We start from the raw sequence: 21,910 nt of genomic DNA, 5'->3' as shown, positions 1-21,910 counted from the left end.
TTTGTGGGCTTCCTCCTGTAGACATTGCAGTTTAGGTGGTCTGAAGCAGTCCCAGAAATTGCCATTTTAATTAGATCTTGAAAGATTTTCTGATACTGGTTTTTCTAGGTTTGCCCTCAAAGAAAAACTCATTAAAAAATTCTACAACTGAACATTATGTACAGGGGCTGGGATTTAGCTTAGCAGTAGCACCCTGGGTTCAGTCCTCAGCTCCAGGGGAAATAAGAGACAAAATAATAAACATAAATAAATTACTTATATCTTGATTTTTAAAAGCTTAAATGGTGGTGGCTGGAGAGATGGTTCATTAGTTAAGAACATTGACTGCTCTTTCAGAGGACCCAGCACCCACATGGCACCTCACAACTGTCTGTAACTCCAAAATCTGACACCCACAGAAATACATCCAGGCAAAACACCAATTGACATAAAATAAATAAATGAATGAATGAATTTAAAAAGCTTATATGGAAAATTTCATATTACAACCAGTGTCTGTGACAACTTGATTTTGTTACTGAGAAGTAAATTTCTTCAAATATTTTAGCACTCTGGATTCCAAGATGTACCGGATGCATTTATCTTTGTATCTCAAATGTTTTCTAGTGTTGTGACTCTAGGGAGTGGCAGTTGAGCTGTGTAGAAGTCTGCTTTTAACCAACTTAGGAAGCTTTCCTAACCTGATACGTCGTAGCATGTGACACTCACTTTCCTCCTGTACTGTTGACATAGTTATGAAATGAATGGTTTTGGTTAAGAAACAAATGACTGTTAAACATGTATCTAAGCAGGCAAATTGAATGGGAAAAGTTTAAATAGCCAAGTCCTAGTCTTAAGGCTTTTTACATCTCTTTTTAAATTTTTGTTTTGTTAAGATAATGTTTATGGGCTGGTGAGATGGCTCAGCTGTTAAAGGTGCTTGCCGCCAAGGTTGACGACTTGAGTTCAATCCCTGGAACCCACATGGTGGAAGGAGAGAATCAACGTCTGCAGGTTGTCCTCTGACCTCCATAAGTGCACTGTGGCACTCACACACCCACACATAGCACATGTACTAAACAAATAAATCATCTACTTGGAAAAGATGTTTACTTTTCTAAACTTTTGAGAATATTCACCATAGACTTTCACTATTCTTCCAGATATTTTATCAAGCATAGTTTTACGTGGTTTGGCCTTTGTTGAAAACATATTGTTTTTGTTGTTGTTGTTGTTATTTTGTAATAAATAAGGTATCTTTTTTTTTCCTTCTAGTATTGTTGTCCAGACATGATAAGTAAATTTTTGGGACTGACTAAAACAGAAATTTCAAATACAGCAAATGAAGCTAAAACTCTTGATTCAGAGAAAGGAAAATTGATAATGTTAGTTAATGACTTTTATTATGGAAAACATGAAGGAGATGTCCAGGAAGAACAGAAGACTCACACAACCTTTAAATGCTTCAGTTGCTTGAAAGTTCTCAAAAATAATATTAGGTATGTAAATATGAATTTTTATTTCAATGAAAGTTGAAATACTAAAGATATAGCCACTGTGTCTTTTTGAAAAAATTTTTTTTTATTTATTACAATTTATTCACTTTGTATCCCAGCTATAGCCCCCTTCCTCATCCTCTCCCAATCCCACCCTCCCTCCCTCATCTCCTCCCATGCCCCTTCTCCAGTCCACTGATAGGGGAGGTCCTCCCCCACTTCCATCTGACCCTAGCCTATCAGGTCTCATCAGGATTGTCAGCATTGTCTTCCTCTGTGGCCTGGTAAGGCTGGCCCCTGCCTCAGGGGGAGGTGATCAAAGAGCCAGCCACTGAGTTCATGTCAGAGACAGTCCCTGTTCCCCATTTGGAGACTGAGCTGCCATGGGCTACATCAATGCAGGGGTTCCAGGTTATCTCCATTCATGGTCCTTGGTTGGAGTATCAGTCTCAGAAAAGGCCCCTGTGCCCAGATTTTTTTGGTTCTGTTGCTCTCCTTGTGGAGCTCCAGTCCCCTCCAGGTCTTTCTGTCTCTCCTTTCTTTCATAAGATTCCCTGCACTTTGCCCAAAGTTTGGCAATAAGTCTCAGCATCTGCTTCAATACCCTGCTGGGTAGTCTTTCGGAGGCCCTCTGTGGTAGGCTCCTGTCTTGTTCCTTGTTTCCACCCCCTTCTGATATCTATCCCGTTTGCTTTTCTGAGTAAGGATTGATCATCTTACCCAGGGTCCTCCTTGCTTAGCTTCTTTAGGTGTACAGATTTTAGTATGATTATCCTATATTATATGTCTACTATCCACTTATATGTGAGTACATACCATGTGTGTCTTTCTGCTTCTGCTTTCTCACTCAGGATGATCTTTTCTAGTTCCCACATTTGCCTGCAGATTTCATAATTACCTTGTTTTTAATTGCTGAGTAGTATTCCATTGTGTAAATGTACCACAATTTTTGTATGCATTCCTTAGTTGAGGGACATCTGGGTTGTTTCCAGATTCTGGCTATTACTAGTAAAGCTGCTACGAACATGGTTGAGCAAATGTCCTTGTTGTATGCCACTATGTCTTATCATTACTCTCTTGATATTCTAGATAAGCAACTTCAGTATTTTCTCCTTTGTTGTATTTTCAAATTCCTCCATAAATCTGCTGCTTTGTCTTTCATATGGCTTAAGAAAGGACAGAAATTATTTTAATTTGGAAAAAAATAAATTTATCTTTTAATAGTGAGATAGAATTTGTATATTTTTAATTGTTTAGGTCTCTGAATATTATTCCTTCACAATACAAGAAGTACTTCTCCAGAGTTTTCCAGGTTGACATCCTCCTTATTAATACTATTTAATGCTCAAATCTTCTACTTCGTATTTATCATCTTTATAATATATATATCTTATGGGACATGTGATGTTTTCTAGAGATATATTAATTCCAGGAGACATGTCTTTTAATTTTAAAATTTAAATAAAAAATAGATATTTCATTCTCAATGGAATTTGGAATTTTTTTAAATATACAAATGTTTTAAATTTTAGAAATTTATACTTTATAATTTTTGAGTGTCATGTTATAATAATACCACCTGTAAGAACAAGAAGACATACTGACTGATGGTTTTCATTTATTATATAGTCTAAATTTTATATATTATTCGATTTCTACCCTTTTTCATTAAAAGCTTACAAATATTCATCAGAAATTTTAAAGTTTTACATTGGACCCTTACAACCTTTCTTCTACTCTTTACCTCTTTTTTTTTGTTGTTTTGTTTTGAAGACAGGGTTTCTCTGTGTGGCTTTGGCTGTGCTGGACTCGCTTTGCAGATGAGGCTAGCCTTGAAATCACAGCGATCCGCCTGCCTCTGCCTCTCTAAGGGCTGGGATTCTAGGTGTGCACCATGGCGCCCAGTTTAACCATAACTCTTTACTGTACTGGTTTCATTGTTTTTATTTTTTAAACAATCTGATTTTTAAAAATTAATTAAGCTATTGATTAAAAACTGATATTTTAATACACATTTTAAAATAGTTACAGACATGAGTGTACTTCTTTTAGTTGTACTTCAGAAGTGGATGTGCGACAAGTTTGGGCAGAGAGGGAGGAAATAATTAAAACACATATAAAAACTCAAAAAATGAATTAAAAGAAGGTATGCACAAACATACATACTTATGCATATCTTTCAATTTACTAAAATCTTGTGGTTTGCATTTTATACACCAATAGTTATCCATTGAGCCCAGAGTTCATTCACTTTTCTCTCTTGTGTGGCTTGCTGTTACAGGGATGCTCATGGGTTGTTTTTGCATTCCAAAGCTCATACACCACTTCACCTCCTTCAAGAACTAATGGTCCCCGTAGTTTAACAGGGAGGTTGTGCTTTGGATGTAATGCTAAGGCAGTCTAGAAGTAGACCTCTACCACCTAGTTCCATATTCTTAACATTACAGCATTCAGTCAGGACATAGTATGTAACGAGTGTGAGTGGCTTTCAGTGTCTTCATTTCTTGTTAACTGTGATTCATGCAGCAATTTATTTTAGCAAAAGTGTTTTTGTCTTTTACTTTTAAGATTATCCCATTTAATATTCAACATGAAAAGTAACTTTTTCTAGGAGTTATTTCCGGACATTAGTTCCATTTGTTTATATTATTAGAATATTTAGAAAATTTAAGCCTATTTAGTAACATACAGAAACTGAACATTGAAAACTTACTTGTAAAGTGTATCCTTAATGGGGTAAACACTCATGACCAAAGGAATTATATTATTTTGCCCTAATTTTTGTCAGTAAAATCTGAGAAGGCAAATTTTTGTTTGGTTTTTTTGCTTTTGAGATAAATTCTCACTATGTAGCCCTGGCAGTCCCAAAACTCAGAGAAAGATCTGCCTTTCTTTGGTTGTTAGGTGCTAGGATTGGTGTGTGCCACTGTGCCTGGCCTTGTAGTTGTTTATAATTTATATAATGGTACAAAATATATCAAGATTTCTGTTCTGACTTGTCATACAAGTTTTTTATTCCTATTTTCTCCCCTATTGGGGTCACTAAAAACAGGTCATTGAAAGAAGTTTACGTTTTTTTCCCCTGATACCATATACTGGCTTGAGAACTATGCATTCCAGTTAGGCATTATGTAAACATTGAGAGAAATCAACTAGCTGGTTAATTTACTACTTTACATAAATATACTTCAGTGCTTCAAGGTGTGAGCTGAAAATTTACTGGCTCATGCTATTTTGCCTATATGTAAATATGTAGGTGTTTATAGAGCTAGTATTAAAACCAAAAGGAAGAAAGGGTATTTCCAAGTATATTACAACTCACTTTGAGGAGATACTGTTCTTTAGAGCTAGGAGAAAGAGATACATGTCACAGCCTTCATGATGGCTCTTCTCTGGATTGATAACATTATCATATAGTTATTTCCTTTGAAGCCTCAAACTGAATAATTTTATTAATAGTTGACCCAGTCTAAAAATCATTTGATTAATACTACTTTCTAATTCGGCCAAAAGCTTCAGTGAGCTCTTTTAAATAGGTATTCTCATTTATGTCACACTCTGCACTAAGGGTCACAGTTGTGCTTATAAGAAGCCTTGTAGGGATGCCGAAATAGCAAAGTATAAAACTGAAAAATGGAGATTGCCTTAGAAAGGACACAGTGTTACGTTAAAATGAACAGTTTATGCTAAGAGTAGACAGTATCACTAAGTAAATGAAAAGTTCTTGTATTTACAGGCATTAAAACTGCTATTATATGCATTTAAAAACAAAGATACAAATAAAAAATACTAGTAGCTAGAATTTATTGTATATCTTCAGATTATTAAAGGATTTTTCCCATGACTAGTTGCTTTTGCTGATAGGTTTCTATTTCTTAAGTATTATAATTTATAATATAAATAGTACTTCCCATGGCATAGAAGTCAGTTATTTTATCTAAATCCAGCCATCTGAAACTAGTAACATTTGAAAACAAAATGAAAAAACAGGTGTCTATGTAGAAAACTTCAGGTCACTATTTAGAACATGCACTTTCCTAGAGAAATTGAATTCTCTGGATTTTGAGTAATACTCACTTTTTTTTTTTTTAAATAACAGTGGTTCAGGTATTGGTGAGATTTCCTTTGAGTATTTTAATTTGAATCTTTGCACCTGTTGACAATCTTTTACAGGTTTATGAACCACATGAAACATCATTTGGAACTTGAGAAGCAGAGCAGTGAGAGCTGGGAAAAGCACACCACTTGCCAGCACTGCTACCGCCAGTTCCCCACTCCCTTCCAGCTGCAGTGCCACATTGAGAGCACGCACACCCCGCATGAGTTTTCCAGTGAGTGACAGCTCCATCAGTGTCGAATGTTCCTAGGCTTGACGAGTGAAGCTCAGCAAATCTTGAAAAAAGTGTTAAAAGAAATAAGAACAAGAAATAGTCTGAATTTGGGGGCAAAACACTAACTTGCTCCAGCAGCTTCAGTTCAAATCCCAGATGTGTGTCTTTTTATAGCTACATGAATTTAAGCAGTTTCTTTGGTGAGGCAATAGGATAACAGACATACCTTCATGGTGGTGCTTAAAGGAGAAATTACACTGAGTATGGTATGCTCTACCTCCACCACTGCCACTTCCACGGACACACTGTTGATACTGCTATACAAAATGAGCCTTTCTATTTTTTAATTAAATTTTATTTTTTAATATTAGTTATAGTTTATTAACTCTGTATCCCAACTGTATCCCACTCCCTCATTCCCTCCCCACCCCACCCTCCCTCCCCCATCTTCTCCCTGCCCTTTTCCAAGTCCATTGATGGGGGAGGACCTCCTCCCCTTCTATCTGACCGTGGTTTAACAGGTGAGTCTTTATATTTATGTATTTAAAGTGTTGTAATACTTTTCTTCCTCCTGTTTATAGCCATTTGTAAAATCTGTGAGCTATCGTTTGAAACTGAGCAGATTCTTTTACAACATATGAAGGATAATCATAAACCTGGTGAAATGCCATACATCTGCCAGGTACATCGTGTTTTACAGTGTTATTAACTGTTTGTTTGTTATTTGGGTGTTAAGATTTGTAGGTGTTAGATAAGTTGTTAGTAATTTTCTTTTTTAAGTTATGGGATCAAATGGTGAACATTTAGCTCTGTCACAGCCAGTCAACTCTCCCATTACGGCAAGTCAGCAATTATAGTAAGAGAATGAATGGATGCGTCTGTGTTCTAATAAAACTTTATGGACTTCAAATTTTGAATTTCATATAATTTTCATGTGTAGTGAACCACATTGATGTGTTTTTTGCCATTTAGGTAAAAATGGTAGCTAAAATTAAAGTCCCTTCTACTTAATTTACTAGTGTAAAGTGTCTTGGCATAATTCCTATGAGGGGAAGACTGTGAACTAGATTTGGCCCAAAGGCTGTTGTTTGCTCCCTAGCACTTGAAAGGGAAGAACCCTGACTGAAATATAGATGTGAATTTACTTTACCTTAGAAGAACAGTGCAGCCGTGTGACCAACATACAAATGCTTAGTTGTATAATACTCTGTCAAGGACTTTGGGACAAGTAAGTATTTCTTCAGAATCTGAAGGGATGAGAAAGCAAGAGAAAGATGATATGCCACTGTTATAGTTTGGAGGCAGGATTTATAATCTGACAGGGAGTGTTGTTTTATGTAGAAATGAAGTATTTTATAGGACAGAAAGTTCCAGAGCTTTAAAACTCAAGGGTGGGCTGATAGAGAAGTGATCTGATAAAAATGAAAGTACCTTTTACATTTTGAGGAGCAGTCTTTAGCTCTGAAGGATCACTTTTGTCTGCCTTTTTGGTGTCTGCATTAGTGAGCCCCTTACATACATATACATCAGAGATGGATTGATAGTACATAATCTAACAAATGAGCCACCATTGTTACTTTGTACTTGCAAATCAGTTATAGACTTTCCATTTAAACATAACCTTTTTGTTTCTAGGTGTGCAGTTACAGATCATCATTATTTTCTGATGTAGAATCTCATTTTAGAACATCGCATGAAAACACTAAGAATTTGCTATGTCCATTCTGCCTCAAAGTTATTAAAATTGCCACACCCTATATGCATCATTACATGAAGCATCAGGTGAGGTTAATAATTCCTACCTTTTCATGTTATCTGATTATCACTCAATGTTGTTTGTTCTTCAAAGGGAGTAAAGTTGTTCCACATACACAAATGATTTAAAGTTTGTGCTGAACCATGTGTGAAACTTCCTCCACTTCTTTCCTTACTTCTTTTCCAGTGAAAGTTGGTTTATACATGGTGACAAGTCTTAAAGATGCCAAGAAATAGGAAGACTAAGGTTGAGATAAAACAGAAGGCAAATGGAGTATGGGAAAGATTGGCCACTTCAGGGTTTCAGTTGATATGGGAATGACTTTGAAGTATTCTCTCAGGAAGAGGTGAAAAATGAGTTTGAACTGAGAAAGAATCAAGATAGAGAATTCTTAATCTTGTTTTTCTCTGTCTTGAGTTTTTCCCCTTGTCCAAACCCCTGGTATTATGATAAGTCATGTTGTCATTATTAACCTAGAGTAAGGTTTTATAGTTAAATGACAAAGAAAACAAGTGTTCAGTTAAAATTTGAACTCTGTCAGAATATAGCTTGTTTCCTGAATGGCTTTTGCTGGCTTAGATATGATTTCTGGTGTTCATCATTCGTTGTTGAATCCTTCCTTGCATTTTTGATGTGATACTTACTGGTTCTTTTCCTGAAGCAATTAAATTATCCTTCGAGCTAAAAGCATGGCTGCAACACTAAAAGCTGTCTTTAGCAGCCATCCTTTTGTTGCAACAAAGAACTCATGTCTGTACTGGATCTGACTATGTTGTCGGGTTTGCTAGTCTATTTGCGCTTTATCATGTCTGCACGCCAGGTATTTTCCATTGTTAAGTGCCTGTCATGTTCAGTTAATTTCAGTTCATGAAATCAACTTCTGGGTTCTTTATTTTAGTTTGTTTGGTTTTTGGTTTTTTGAGACAGGGTTTCCCTGTGTAGCTCTGGCTGTCTTGGATCTTGCTCTGTAGATCAGACTGGCTTTGAACTCACAGAGACCCACCTCCTTTTGCCCCACAAGTACTGGTATTAAAGATGTGCGTGTGGTTAACTTGTGTGTTTAATTGTTAGAGAACATAAAAGTAGAATTTTCTAATAAATTTTGGGTCAACTGTGTTATTGCTGTGATTCTACTCATCCTAGCAAGATCTTCTATTCTAGAATCTGCTTAAACATTGTTCCATTGGTTTTTCATACATTTTTTTACTCAAATTTTGTTACTGGTAAATTTGACAACTGCCGGGTTTATAAAATTAAAGAATTTTGTCTCTTAAAATAGGATTTCTCAAAATTTAAAAGTATAGTATTGTTACTTTTCAGTTTACTTGGCCAACAGACCCTTTATTTGAGGAATAACTGTTATTGAATCTTCACAAACAGAGTTCAGAAGACACTATTCATACCGTTTCATCTTTCAGTTTTAATTTTAAAAACGGAAAGTAGATATAAAGAAATCTGTTATTTCATTATGAGGCTTTTAATCTTATTTGCTCACATACTTCTCCTAGTTCTTGAGTAAGACACAGTTATAGGAATGAGGATATATGGATCCTATATGCAAGCTATGTAATTTATTAAGTCTTCACAACTAAAGTTGTCTTAACTTGTCACAGGTGTTGATTTCTTTGTTCGGAGTACCTGTAGGATAGTCAGCAGTAAATAGGGGACAGGATGTTAAGCAGAAGGATCAAGAATCCTTTAGCTTATTTACAGTATTTATGAGACACTGGAAATCATAAATGATAAAGAGATGATAAAGTTGAGATTGAAAGTATATTACTAATGCACTGTTAGATTTTAAGAACAGTTGGTTTTGTGCCTTTAGTTTTTTCTGAGGACCTTAGATGTTATTTTGTTTAGAAGATTCATTATACCAAGTAATAATTATATATTTGTGTATGTGCGTGCGTGCACACACGCTAAGAGGCCAGAAGAGGGCATCGTATGTTCTCCTCTGGTACTGTGCCTATTCTTTTGAGGCAGGTATCCCGCTAATCCTGAGGCTTTCTCGGCTACACTGGAATCTAGCAAGCCCAAGGGATTCTCCTACTTCTGCTCCACTCAGAGCTGGCAGTACAGGTATTTGCAGGGTGTTATTTAGTGGCTGCTCCTCATCTGCCCAGCCATCTCTCTAGCCTCGCCAGCTTATTTTATAACTAACAAACCAGCTTATATCACTGTTGTTGTTTGGTTTTTGAGAGAGGATTTCATGTAGCCTAGATTGGCTTTCATTCTGTGGGAAGAATAGGGAACAGAGGATATAAGGGAAAAACACAGAACATTTTTTTTTCCTTTTTCTGTTTTTTTTTTTTTTATCACAGTGAAATCATTGTCTTGGACCAGTGTGGTAGTGATGTTTGGAGATAAAAACAAGAAGAAAGTGTGTTTGACAGATTTTATTATATATTGCATGTGGAGTGTGAGGGAGTAACTACTTTTGTCCTAAGCAGTTACAAGAATGACGTTTTCATATTCTGAACTACAGAAAAGACTAAAAGAAGATCTGAATTGAAAGGATGAAGGCAGGGAAATAGACATGAAATCTATCGTTTATTTTTGTTCATGCTAATTTGAAAAGTATATTAGACATCAAGGATATCTTAGTTTTTTATTGCTGTGATAAAACATAATGACCAAGGCAACTTAGAATAGTGTCTGATTGGGCTTACATAGTTTCAGAGGGTGGAGTCCATGATGAAGGACCAGCATGGGAACAAGTAGTAGTTGCGTTGGTTTGAGAACCTGAGATCCACAATAGGATGCAGAGACAGAGACAGACAGGCAGACAGACAGACAGGCTTGAGAGACTGCCTGCCTGCTCATGTAAACCACAAGGAGTAGTATTAAATACATGAGTATATGGTATTTAAAGTTGTATATTGAGATCTTAGTGATTATAGAGAAAAACTTTCTGGGAAATGAACCCATGTGAACTGTCTTTTTAGCTTGTTTATTTTCTGATTCTTGGCTGTATTTTCTGTTTTAATTCATCCTCTTTCAGTATGTAATAAGTAGATTGGAATTGCCTGCGTCTGTGGAAAAAACAAAACTAATGAACTATACTTGTAAAGTAATCTTAAAATGACGCTTGAACTATAAGATCTTACTATTAAATACTACTTTGAACATTGTAACAGTTTTTTGTTCTTTTAAAATACTGAATCTTATGGAAGAAGGGGGAGGCAGAAAGACCTGAAGGGGACAGGAGCTCAACAAGGAGAGCAACAGAACCAAAAATATATGAGCCCAAGGGGTCCTGCAAAGACTGATACTCCAACCAAGGACCATGCATGGAGAGGACCTAGACCCCCTGCTCAGATGTAACCCATAGGCAGCTCAGTCTCCAAGTGGGTTCCCTAGTAATGGGGACAGGGACTGTTTCTGACATGAACTCAGTGACTGGCTTTTTGCTTACCTCCCCCTGATGGGGGTACAGCCTTGCCAGGCCACAGAGGAAGATGATATAGTCAGTCCTGATGAGACCTTATAGGCTAGGGTCAGATAGTCCCTATCAGTAGACTAGGGGAGGGTCATTGAGGTCGAAGAGGGAGGGAGAGTGGGACTGGGAGGAGATGAGGAAGGGGCCTACAGCTGGGATACAAAGTGAACAAATTGTAATAAATAAATAAAAATAAAAATTAGGGCTGGAGAGATGGCTCAGAGGTTAAGAATACTGACTGTTCTTCCAATGGTCCCAAGTTCAATTCCCAGCAACCACATGGTGGCTCATAACCATCTACAGTGAGATATGGTCCTTCTTCTGGTATGCAGGCAGAACATTGTGTAAACAATAAATAAATAAATCTTTTAAAAAAACAATTCTTTAAAATAAAATAAAAATTAATTCAAAAAACTTTTTAAATGTGTATGGGTATTGTGCCTGTATTTAAGTCTGTGTACTTTGTGAATGCCTGGTGTCTGCAGAGGCCAGGAAAGGGTTTCTGTTGGGTTCCCTGAAACTGGAGTTACAGATGGTTGTCGACCGCCATGTTAGTGATAGAAATTGAACCTGGGTCCTCTGGAAGAGAAACCCATGCTTTAAACTAAGTCATCTCTTCAGCCCCTCTTTTGAAATAGTATGTTGGCTTGTAAGAAATGTACTTTTTGTGGCATACAGTGTGATTGTTTGGAATAGTTATACAGTATGCCTAAAGCAGGTCTGAGTAAGAGCATTTCCCCAAGTTCTTTAATATTACCACTTCTTTGTACTCAGTAATCATGGGTGACTAATGGCTACCAGGTTGGACAGCCAGAGAATATTTTTTTCCTATAGGAAATTTATTGACTAATATTGCTTTCATTCTTAAAAAGTATCCAGTTAAATTTATTTGTTTTTAGAGAGGTCATTGTATCCACCTATAGACCAATAGGAAATAGCAAAAACTTAAAAATAACATTTGAAAAATTGTGTGTGTGTGTGTGTGTGTGTACATGCTAGAAATTGAACATGGGTCTTCTGGAAGAGCAGTATGAGCATTTAACTGCTGAACCATCTCTCTAGCTCCCAAATGACATTTTATTTCCTACATAAAAATGTAATATAACTATTGTTCACAATATCAGGTCTTTAAATGCTTACCTATAACTAAAGGAAACTTGTAATTGTTAGGTCTCTCTTGGTTTTTTGAGTCAGGTCTTACTTTGTAGTTCTGGCTATTCTGGAACTTGCTCTGTAGACCAGCCTGACCTCAAACAGAGATCCACCTGTCCCTGCCTACCTAGTGCTGGGATTGGAGACATAAGCCACCATACCTGACTAAACCTGTTTTTACAGCTTTCGTAATCTTGTTTGTTGTAAAGATTTATTTATTTTTATCTTATATGTATGATTGTTTTGCAACCGTGTGTGTGTGTGCGCCACGTGCACGTATTGCCTGCAGAGGCCAGAAGAGGGCTGGGTGCCCTGGACCTGGAGTTACTGAAAATGGCTAGCCGCCATTTGAGTGCCGACAGTCAAAACCCTGGTGCTGCGGAAGAAAAGCTAGTGCTCTTATCCTCTGACCATCTCTCCAACCCTCAAGATTCATGTGTGATTACCACATTACAGATAGCCTTGAGACCCAATACTAACACAAAATGACGTGATCATTGGTATTGTTTATTCTACTAACGTATTACTAAAATTAAGTTCAGAACTTAGGATTTATGGCTATAGAAATTATTTTTCTTTTTTCTAATAGAAAAAGGGAATACATCGTTGCACCAAATGCAGACTGCAGTTTTTGACATGTAAGGAGAAAATGGATCATAAGACTCAACATCACCGAACATTTGTAAAACCCAAACAGCTAGAAGGACTGCCCCCTGGAACAAAAGTACGTTCAAATGCATGGTTTTCTGTCCTTGTATACTAAGAACTAACTGCTGCCTAGGTTTATCTATGGAACAAAATGTTAGAAAATGACTTGATTTTTATTAAGTCTAATTTTAGATTTTATTGCTTTTATGCATAGAAAGAAAACCATCTCTCCATTGTTTTGAGTTTCATTTTGAGTGAGTGTTGGGTATATTCTGTCATAAACAGTGCAGTTAAATAAACTCCCTTGGTCAGCGGGTCATTTCAATATTGTGTGGCTGCTTGAGCTTCTCTGGTTAGTAGTATATGTATTAGTTTTAATGTTTGTTATCAGGAATCATATTTTTTTTTTCATTTATTTTTGTATCTCCAGCATCTTTTAGAGTGCCTAATGCTACAGGTTCTCAGATGTTTGTTGAAGTTGTTATTGCTGAGTCTACTCTCAATGAAGCAAATTCTGTTGCTGGACAGCATTGTGAGCAAACACTTGTCTGACTGTAAATTGATGATTGTAATTTATTGTTCCCTTTTTGCCTTATATACACCTGTTTTCTCTGACTTCTTTATATACAGTCAGCTCTTGAATATTTGCTCCAGTGGAGGGAAAACAGAGGCATGGATAATCCAATGTGAAACAGTCCCCCAAACATTTATATTTGCCTTTGGGTACTTACCTTTGAATGTGGGTATGTCTTTTATTTAAATTGACTAAATAATACAAAGCCATGCTCTGAAGACTTAGGGCAAGAGGAGCTAGCCAGCATCTTTCCCTGCAGTCCCTTCATTTCATGCTGGAACTACATATGCAGAATACTAATGTAAACAGTACAGTCCTCTCTCATTTCTTCCCAAAGTAATAGTAATAATATTAATGATACTAAATGTTTTTCCAACACCTTAGAATGACCTAATTCTAAGTGTACTTTTTCATATATTCTATTACTTAATTCATACAGCAATAAATGATGTAATAAAGCCAGTGTTAGCCTATGTGATAGATAGGAAGAGGCTTAAGATGCAATTACTTTTGCAAGGTCTTGTAGCTAGGAAGGCAGATTTAACTTCAGATTTTTTTTTTTATCTTGGTCCACTGTTTTGTATATTACACAAGTACGTGTGTTAATAGGACTTCATCATTGGCTGTTCCTCAGATGTGAGGAAAGTATAGTCAAAGATTAATGAAAATGTTGGTAGGTGATTGCATTTTCATTGTCAACCAACACATGTAACAAACAGAAAATGTTGTTCTGAACAGTAAATAATAAACCTTACTGTTTATAAAGACTCTTCAATGCTATATTCTCCTTATAGTGTAATGAATTGATACAACCACTTGCATAAATTCTAGGCAGTGTGCTGCAGAAAGAACAAGTCACTTGTGCTGTAGATATTCGTTTGATACTAATAACTTCAAAGGTTAGCAGGCTTTTTTAGAGGGTTTTTGTTTTGTTTTGTTTTTGTCTTTATTAAGTTTTAGGCTCTGTGTTTGGGAATAACTTTTAGTTATATCAGAGTGTAAATATAAGTATGCAATGTGATCTTTGAATTAATCTTATTTATTAAATAGCAATGTTAACATGCAGCTGATTATGATATGAATAGTTATTTTAACTGAGTTAAATTCATTTCATTGGTTGAATATTTAAAGCAAATAGATGACTTTACCCAGTTTATCTGTGCTTTAAAAAAAATACTTACTAAACAGCTTATTTTACAGAGTGATTATTTCTTAAGTAAATATTTGTCATCATTTTGTAGGTTACTATTCGCGCTTCAGTTGGACCCGTTCAGTCAGGATCTGCAGTCACACCTTCCGTCAGTGCCAGCACTTCCACCCTCCAGCTCTCACCTCCACGGACTGAAAATACGACTGCCAAAAATCCCGTGAAACTGAATATAAGCACACCAAACACAGCTGTATCCGATCCCAGTAAACCTAATGAGAGCAAGCCTAGTGGAAATAAATCTAAAAACAGGTCAAAAGTCTCTAATGTGCAGAAGAAACAAAGCACTTTGTCTAATGGTAATAGAAAAAGTAAAGTGAGTACAGCATTGAGGAACTTAAGGTATTGATGTACCTCTGATCCGCATTCCCAGCTTAAACTCAACTGCAGCAACATTCTATTTAGTACTGTGCCCTCCCGGGCTGTTTTTGTTTTAAAATATCTTTTTATGTTTCCGCAAGGTTACGTCGTGGTATTCATGAGTGTATTGAGTGTTCTTCTGAAGTAAAGGATTTTGCAAACCATTTTCCTACGTATGTCCACTGTAGTTTTTGCAGATACAACACTAGCTGTAGCAAAGCCTATGTAAATCATATGATGAGGTAAGATGAGTTAAATCAGTGGTTTTTTACCTATTACAATTACAATTGAAGAAGCTTTTGTTTTGAAAACAAATTATCTGTATCAGAAGACTGGTAGTGTTTTCTGTTATGATAAAGCAAATCAAGAAATTATCGTATGAAGTGGTTAATTAAACCAATGAAATTAAGATAGATTTGTTAGAGGAGTAATTATTCTGTTGGCTGTCCCCCTAAAATATTTAAGAATAGTTATTTTCAAACAAATTTAAATGTTTTAAAAATTAACTGACAAGTCATTCTCTTCAAAGAGACTTGAGGATTTTCAGTGATATGAGGAACTTCATTGAGTTTGTTTGCTCCCCACCATCTTGCTCTGCAATCCATCTGTTTGTCTATCCCTGAAGCTTTATGTGCTTCTATCTGCTCAGTGAATGTCCTGATGCCACTGTTGGAATTCTTTTTATTAATGCATTCATTCTGCATTGGGTACCTGCCATTTGCTCTGCGATAGATTAACTCTCATGAGCTACATTTAGATATTATTATTACTGTTATTGTTATTGCTCTTATTGAACATGTTGTTCTTCTAGGGTGGATATTTAAAAAATATATCTTTTAAGATTTTGTTTCTTAAAAAAACAATTTTGTGTCTATTTATGTGTAGGTGTATGCCGTGGGTCCTGTGGGTAATAGAAACTGAACCTGGGTCCTCTGAGGAGAAACAAGCACCATCGATTTTTATTTTTAAAGAGTAGTCATAGTAGCCAGCCATGGTGGCATACACCCTTAATCCCAGCACTTGGAGGCAGAGGCAGGCGGATCACTTTGAGTTCGAGGCCAGCCTGGTCTACAAAGTGAGTCCAGGACAGCCAAGGGTACACAGAGAAACCCTGTCTGAAAACACCCAGAAAAAAAAAATAGTCATAATGGTCCCCATTTAAATAAAGCTGATTGATATATTGCTTATTCAGAATGATGCTGTTTTGATTGTTAGTTTGTTTGTTTAATAGAATTCACGTATAACTGAGTTTATGTTGTAGCCTGACTTTCTTGTTGCTTTTTGATTATTACCAGCTACTGCTTTCAAAGGTCATCCAACCTTTCTAGGTGGCTTCAGTACTTTTCCCAATTTTTTGTCCTTAGTGGTCAGCCTGGCTTTCTGCTACAGTCCCAGAACTTATATCAATGTTTAAGTCCCATTTCTTACCTAACAGAACCATTTGAATACCTCCCTACATGCCATTCCTTTGAATTCTCATTAATCTATGATATTCAGCATCTATTAAGCTCTACTATCACTGTATCATCAGTCATTACTTTCAATCCTATATGTTTTTTCATTTACTTGTGCTTCCAAGTGTATCTCAATTTTTTTTTCTCTTTCTCTGAATAATGGTATTGGAATTTTTACAGGAATTGCATTAAGCCTGTATATTGGTGTTGGTAAAACAGCTATTTCACAATATTAATTTTTCAATTCATTAGCATGAAAATTCTTTCCATCTTGAGGTTTCTTCCTCAGTTTCTTCTGTTTGAAAGTTTTCATCAGAAAGGTCTTCCAGCCCTTTTGTTATGTTATTCCAAGGAGGTTTTTGTTTGTTTCTTTAAGGCTATTAGGAAGATTAGTTCTTAGTATGTTTCCATTCTTTTTTTTTTTTTTTCCAAAGGAAGATGGTTCACTGTGTAGCACAGATGGGCCTTGAACTTAAAATTCTCTGTCTCAGCCTTTTTAGAACTAGAATTATAGGTGTGTATCACGACACACCTATAAAAGGTTTTTTCCCCTTTTTATTAATGTACAAAAGTGTGGAATTTGTGTTTTAAAATTAGATATTATAAAGAGAGGCAATATAAATTGTTTATAGCTAGAGGTCAGAAACTTAAAAAGTTATCTTTTTTTTTCCCCCCTTGGTTTTTTCAAGGTAGGGTTTCTCTGTGTAGCCTTGGCTATTCTGGAGCAGGCTGGCCTCAAACTCACAGTGATCTGCCTGCCTCTGCCTCCCTGGGTGCTGGAATTAAAGGCATGCACCATCATACCCGGCTTATCAGTATTTTTATGGTGCAAATTGTAGACATACTTGAAAGCCATCAGAAATATCTTGAAGTAATTTTAATCTCACTTTCCTAATAGGTAATAAAGCAAAAATGGTATTCTTGTCTTAAGAAAAATTATTTTTTAGTTTTATTTTTAAGGTAGTATTTGATTCATTTATTTTATGAATCAAATCTTAGATTTGTTCTACAAAGAAAACAATTATATATGCAAACTTTTAGAATTAATTTTGAGTCTTCTCAACATCTTGTTGAATTAAAAAAAACTTTTTATGGTACCATCATATATATACATGTAAATTCTTTTCTAATACTTCCACTCTGGTTGAAGAAATAACCATTTAAATGCTTCTGAGAATAAGAAATCTTTGGAGAGTATTTCCTAAGTTTTCAGCTGCTCGGAATTTTTTTTTTTTTCTGCATATGTAGCTTGTGTTATCTATAACAATTTAACTGGGCTTGCATTGTAATCACTGACAAAGTTTGTTAAAGCCCCACTGCCAAAGATCAATTCAGTAAGTTTGTGGGTACCCTGAGACTATACATGTCTAAATGAGTTCTCAGGGGACTCTGGTGCTGTTTTGTATGATTTCCCTTTTATAAATAACTGTGCTAAACCAGCCCTGGCTTTCTAATACAAGACAAAATTAAAAGGGCCTATGAAACCTATAATCATAAAGCTAAAAGTATGGTTGGTGAGCTTTACTGTTCTGTGCTGACAGGAGGCTTTATAACTATGGAGTCTTTATTTTCATTCTGTTTTTAATTTGCTGCTGGTCATCTCAAAGACCTCCATTGAAATACTTGTCTTTAAACATGTAAATAGTAGCCTTTAGTTTAAGTAGTAATTACTTCTGTATCATTTGAACTTTTTGAAATTCATTTCCATCATTTGAATCTCTTCAATCTCTGTAAGCATGCTAAGACTAAAATGGTAAATTACTGATAACTGTCATTTATCGTGAATATATCATTAACATAATTTCAATTTTGTTTTTAATATTTAATAGAGGAAATAAAAAGATATATCCAAAGAACTGGCCTGATAGCTTAGCAGTTAAGAGCTGCTCCCAGTACGTAGGTGGCAGTTTACAGTCTCTGTAGTGTCTGTTCCAGGAGATTCAACACCTTCCTTTGGCCACCATGGGCACCAGGCATACACATGGTGTACAGACAGGCAAAATGTACGTGCACCTTTAAAAAGTTTAAAACAAAACAATACCAGGATATATTCACATATGGTGGCGCACACTTTTAGTTGAAGCTATTCAAAGGTTGAAGTAGGAGGCCTCTGGCCTACAAGTTTGAGACCAGTATATGAGATCCCATCTTGAGGCAGGGGTGCGTGGATATAATAAACAGAAATGAGAGCAATATTTTCATTGTGATATTTTGTTAAAAAATAAAAATGAGTATAGATTTGAAATGATTTTATAATTCAGTGTGACTTGCTGTCCAATACAAGTATTATAATCATTTTTTTTTCTTTCCAGCTTTCATAGTAACCGTCCGAGTAAAAGATATTGTATATTTAAGAAGCATTCAGAAAATCTCAGGTAAATAAGTGATTTTGGCAAAATCTTTCTGTTGAACTTTTGAAATTTTTTTACCTATGTGATAATGCTGTTAAAGCTAGAATCCACAAACTGTGTAATTACTTCTCCTGTTGCTATGATGCAAATAACTGACATACACCTTAAGGAGGGAAGAATGTATCTTTACTCAGTTCAAGGGTACAGTGTGTTGTGGGTGGGAGGTCAGGTGGCAGGAGATCGAGGGCCTGATTCCATTGTATCTGCAGTCAAGAAGCTGAGCCTGATGAATACTGTCACTTAGCTCCCTTTCTTGTCTTTATTCTAAGACTCCAACCTGTAGAATGGTATACCTACATTTACAGTCGATCTTCCCCACTCAGTTAACCTAGAAACTCAGTTTCAGACATGTGAGGTTTGTTTCTTAAATCCCAGCAGGTTAATAATCAAGATTATCCATTACACATGTCATATCTCCATGTGTTTAACATGTAATCTTGATAAATTTTAGTATGTTCAATTATGCATCAGTCATCATAGTATGTGCACATTTTCAATACTTAAAAACATAATCCCATTCATTAGTAATCATCCCAGCTCTTTTCAACTCTGCCCATCTCCAGGCAGCTGTGAATGTATAAATACACTTTGTATTGGTATACACTAGCCCATTCTGGTGTTTTGTAAATAAGGGGATGATATTCTGTGTGGTCCTTAGTGACTGCCTATATCAAGGTTCATCCGTGGTGAAGAATATGTCAATACTAATTTAAATGGATGAATAGTACTTTATTTTACTCTTGGACATATCATAGTTTAACAATTTTGTTAAATTTCATTTTGAGGCCATTATAAATAATGCTGCTGTGAACATTTTCATTTTTTGTTGTTGTTGTTTTGTTTTGTTTTTACAAACTCCCTTTTTTTTGTGGGTAATTAGGACTGTGTTTACTGGATTGAATTCTAATTCTCTATTAAGCCTTTGAGAAACTGATAGACTATTTTTCGTCATAGTTGCACTATTTTATATATTCACTGGTACTGTGTAAGTTACTAATTTCTGCATCTCTTCTAGCACTTGTTACTTTTGTTTGTTTGTTTGTTTGTTTGTTTTGAGACAGGGTTTCTCCTTGTGCAGCCTTGGCTGTCTAGGAGCTCTCTTTGAGGACCAGCTGCCCTCAAGGACCCTCCTGCCTCTGTCTCTAAAGTGCTGGGGTTAATGGTGTGTGCCACCACCTGCCCGCTTATTTTTTATGACAGGCATTCTATACTTGATCTTAGCCAAAAGGCCAAGAAGTGATACTTCAGGCATTCTAATAAATACAAAATGTTTTGTCATTGGTTTGCTGTAACTTTAATTAACCTAATTGCAATGTCTCTTGATTGCTTGTGACTAGATGTTACAGGGTTGTGTTACTACGATTAGATCAGAAGTACGTTACTTATGGTTGTAACAGAGTCTAGATGGACTACATTTGCATTGTAAAATAGAAACAATAATAAAGCTTTCCAATATTTGAATATTGCAGATTTATCTAAGATATATAGGAAAATAATATTATAAGATTTATTATTGTTATTTTATGTATGTGTGTGTGTGTATACAGCCATGGTACAAGACATACATAGAGGTCAGAGAACAACATTAAATAGTTGGTTCTCTGCTTCTGTCCTGGGTTTAACATAGGCCAGGACAGCTTTTACTTGCAGACATTGTCTCATTAAGCTGCTTGAATTTTTAAGTAACTTTAAGCCACTGGGATGTTTTATACAAATATATAGTCTTCTTACTTTTCTTACTCAAATCCTGAAGGGAAAGTTGAGTTTAGCTGTATATGAGGTGAGTTGTGGGTGAATCATCTGTGGAGCTTGGTACTGTCAGGTAGTTAGGACTGCTCTTGTAAGGATAAGATTTAATGCATTGAATATGGGCTTTATTTCAAACCTAATTCTGACCAACCAAGCTTTGTCTTTGATAGACTATTAAGCATCTACTTTAAGTTGTAAGGTATAGGTGAGATGCTATGTCTGAAACCAGCTATATACAGAGTTATTGCTCTACAACTGATATAATAAGTGCTTAACAGTAAATATTTTAAGAAAGCAGAGATTCAGAGACTAGTTGGAGCTTCAGTGTCAGGTGAAATGACACTAAAAAGACCAGCAAGGAGGAACTAATATGGAGATTTTTAGATTGTTTTAGTGGTGCAGTTTCTAGGTGGAAATGCACACTATGTTAAGAGTTTCAGGGGAGACAGTATGAGATAAACTTTCACATTCAAAAATTAGTATTTTATTATGTATATGGATGTTTTGCCCTCGTGTAGGTCTATGCACCGTGTTCATGCCTGGTGCTTGCAGAGTCCAGAAGATGATATTTGCTCTGAAACTGGCTTTACAGATAGTTATGAGCATCCATATAGGTGCTGGGAATTGAATCCAGATCCTCCAAAAGCACCCAATCCTCTTGCTGAGCTCTCTCCTGGCCCTGGTTTCACTTGTTTGTTTTACTTTCAAAAACATTTTTTGTTTTGTTTTCCAAGGTAGAGTTTCTCTGTGTAGCCATGGCTGACTTGAAACTTGCTTTGTAGAAAAGTCTGTCCTCAAACTCAGATCCACTTGCCTCTCTCCTGAGAGCGCTGGGATTAAGGGAATGGCCACCAAGCCTGGTTAATTTCACACAGTTATACACTACTGTGCTATGATGAACTTCAGACATGCGTGCCTTGTTGTTAAATTGACAGCAATCGTGTTCACATTGCATGATCATTGTTTTTCCACTTATAGAGGTTCTGAAGAATCTTACAGTCCCCTCAGAGGAGAATTACAGCTACAACTAATAAGAGTAACACAGTCATTAGGAACCAACTTTAATCTTACCCAGTTTGACCCACTGAGAATTGCCTTGCTTTTTCAGGGCCTGGTCTTTACCTTTTCTTCAACATAAACTTTCTTCATTAAAGACCCAAATGTAACATTTCAAACCCCCACACCTTCAAAATCAAGAAATTTGATTATAAATTAAAATTTTAATTATCATATATTTTATTTAAGAACAACAACATTCAAGCTTTGGTAAGAATAGTTTATCCTCCAGAAAACAGTCAGATGGGCTAGTTAATGGTGCTGCCATGATGAGATATTCAGGCGTGTATACTCGAGT

The 21,910-nt window shown here is 36.0% G+C and overlaps 1 protein-coding gene across 4 annotated transcripts in view; it reads left to right on the top strand.

Annotated features, from left to right (window-relative positions):
* The window catches only part of Znf280d (zinc finger protein 280D), an 85,211-nt gene that overhangs the window by 35,591 nt on the left and 27,710 nt on the right, over positions 1-21,910 (top strand). For all 4 annotated transcript variants that reach the window (XM_060384795.1, XM_060384794.1, XM_060384796.1 and 1 more), the window contains 8 exons: positions 1,255-1,478; positions 5,649-5,806; positions 6,388-6,488; positions 7,442-7,588; positions 12,743-12,877; positions 14,617-14,924; positions 15,044-15,184; positions 18,709-18,771. In XM_060384795.1, coding sequence (XP_060240778.1) covers positions 1,255-1,478; positions 5,649-5,806; positions 6,388-6,488; positions 7,442-7,588; positions 12,743-12,877; positions 14,617-14,924; positions 15,044-15,184; positions 18,709-18,771 — 1,277 coding nt within the window. The remainder of the gene's footprint in view (positions 1-1,254; positions 1,479-5,648; positions 5,807-6,387; positions 6,489-7,441; positions 7,589-12,742; positions 12,878-14,616; positions 14,925-15,043; positions 15,185-18,708; positions 18,772-21,910) is intronic.

Source organism: Meriones unguiculatus, chromosome 6 (assembly GCF_030254825.1).
Source record: "Meriones unguiculatus strain TT.TT164.6M chromosome 6, Bangor_MerUng_6.1, whole genome shotgun sequence".
Classification (NCBI taxonomy): domain Eukaryota; kingdom Metazoa; phylum Chordata; class Mammalia; order Rodentia; family Muridae; genus Meriones; species Meriones unguiculatus.
Note: the sequence above shows the minus strand (reverse complement) of the source record. Positions and strands in the feature narration are given on the sequence as shown.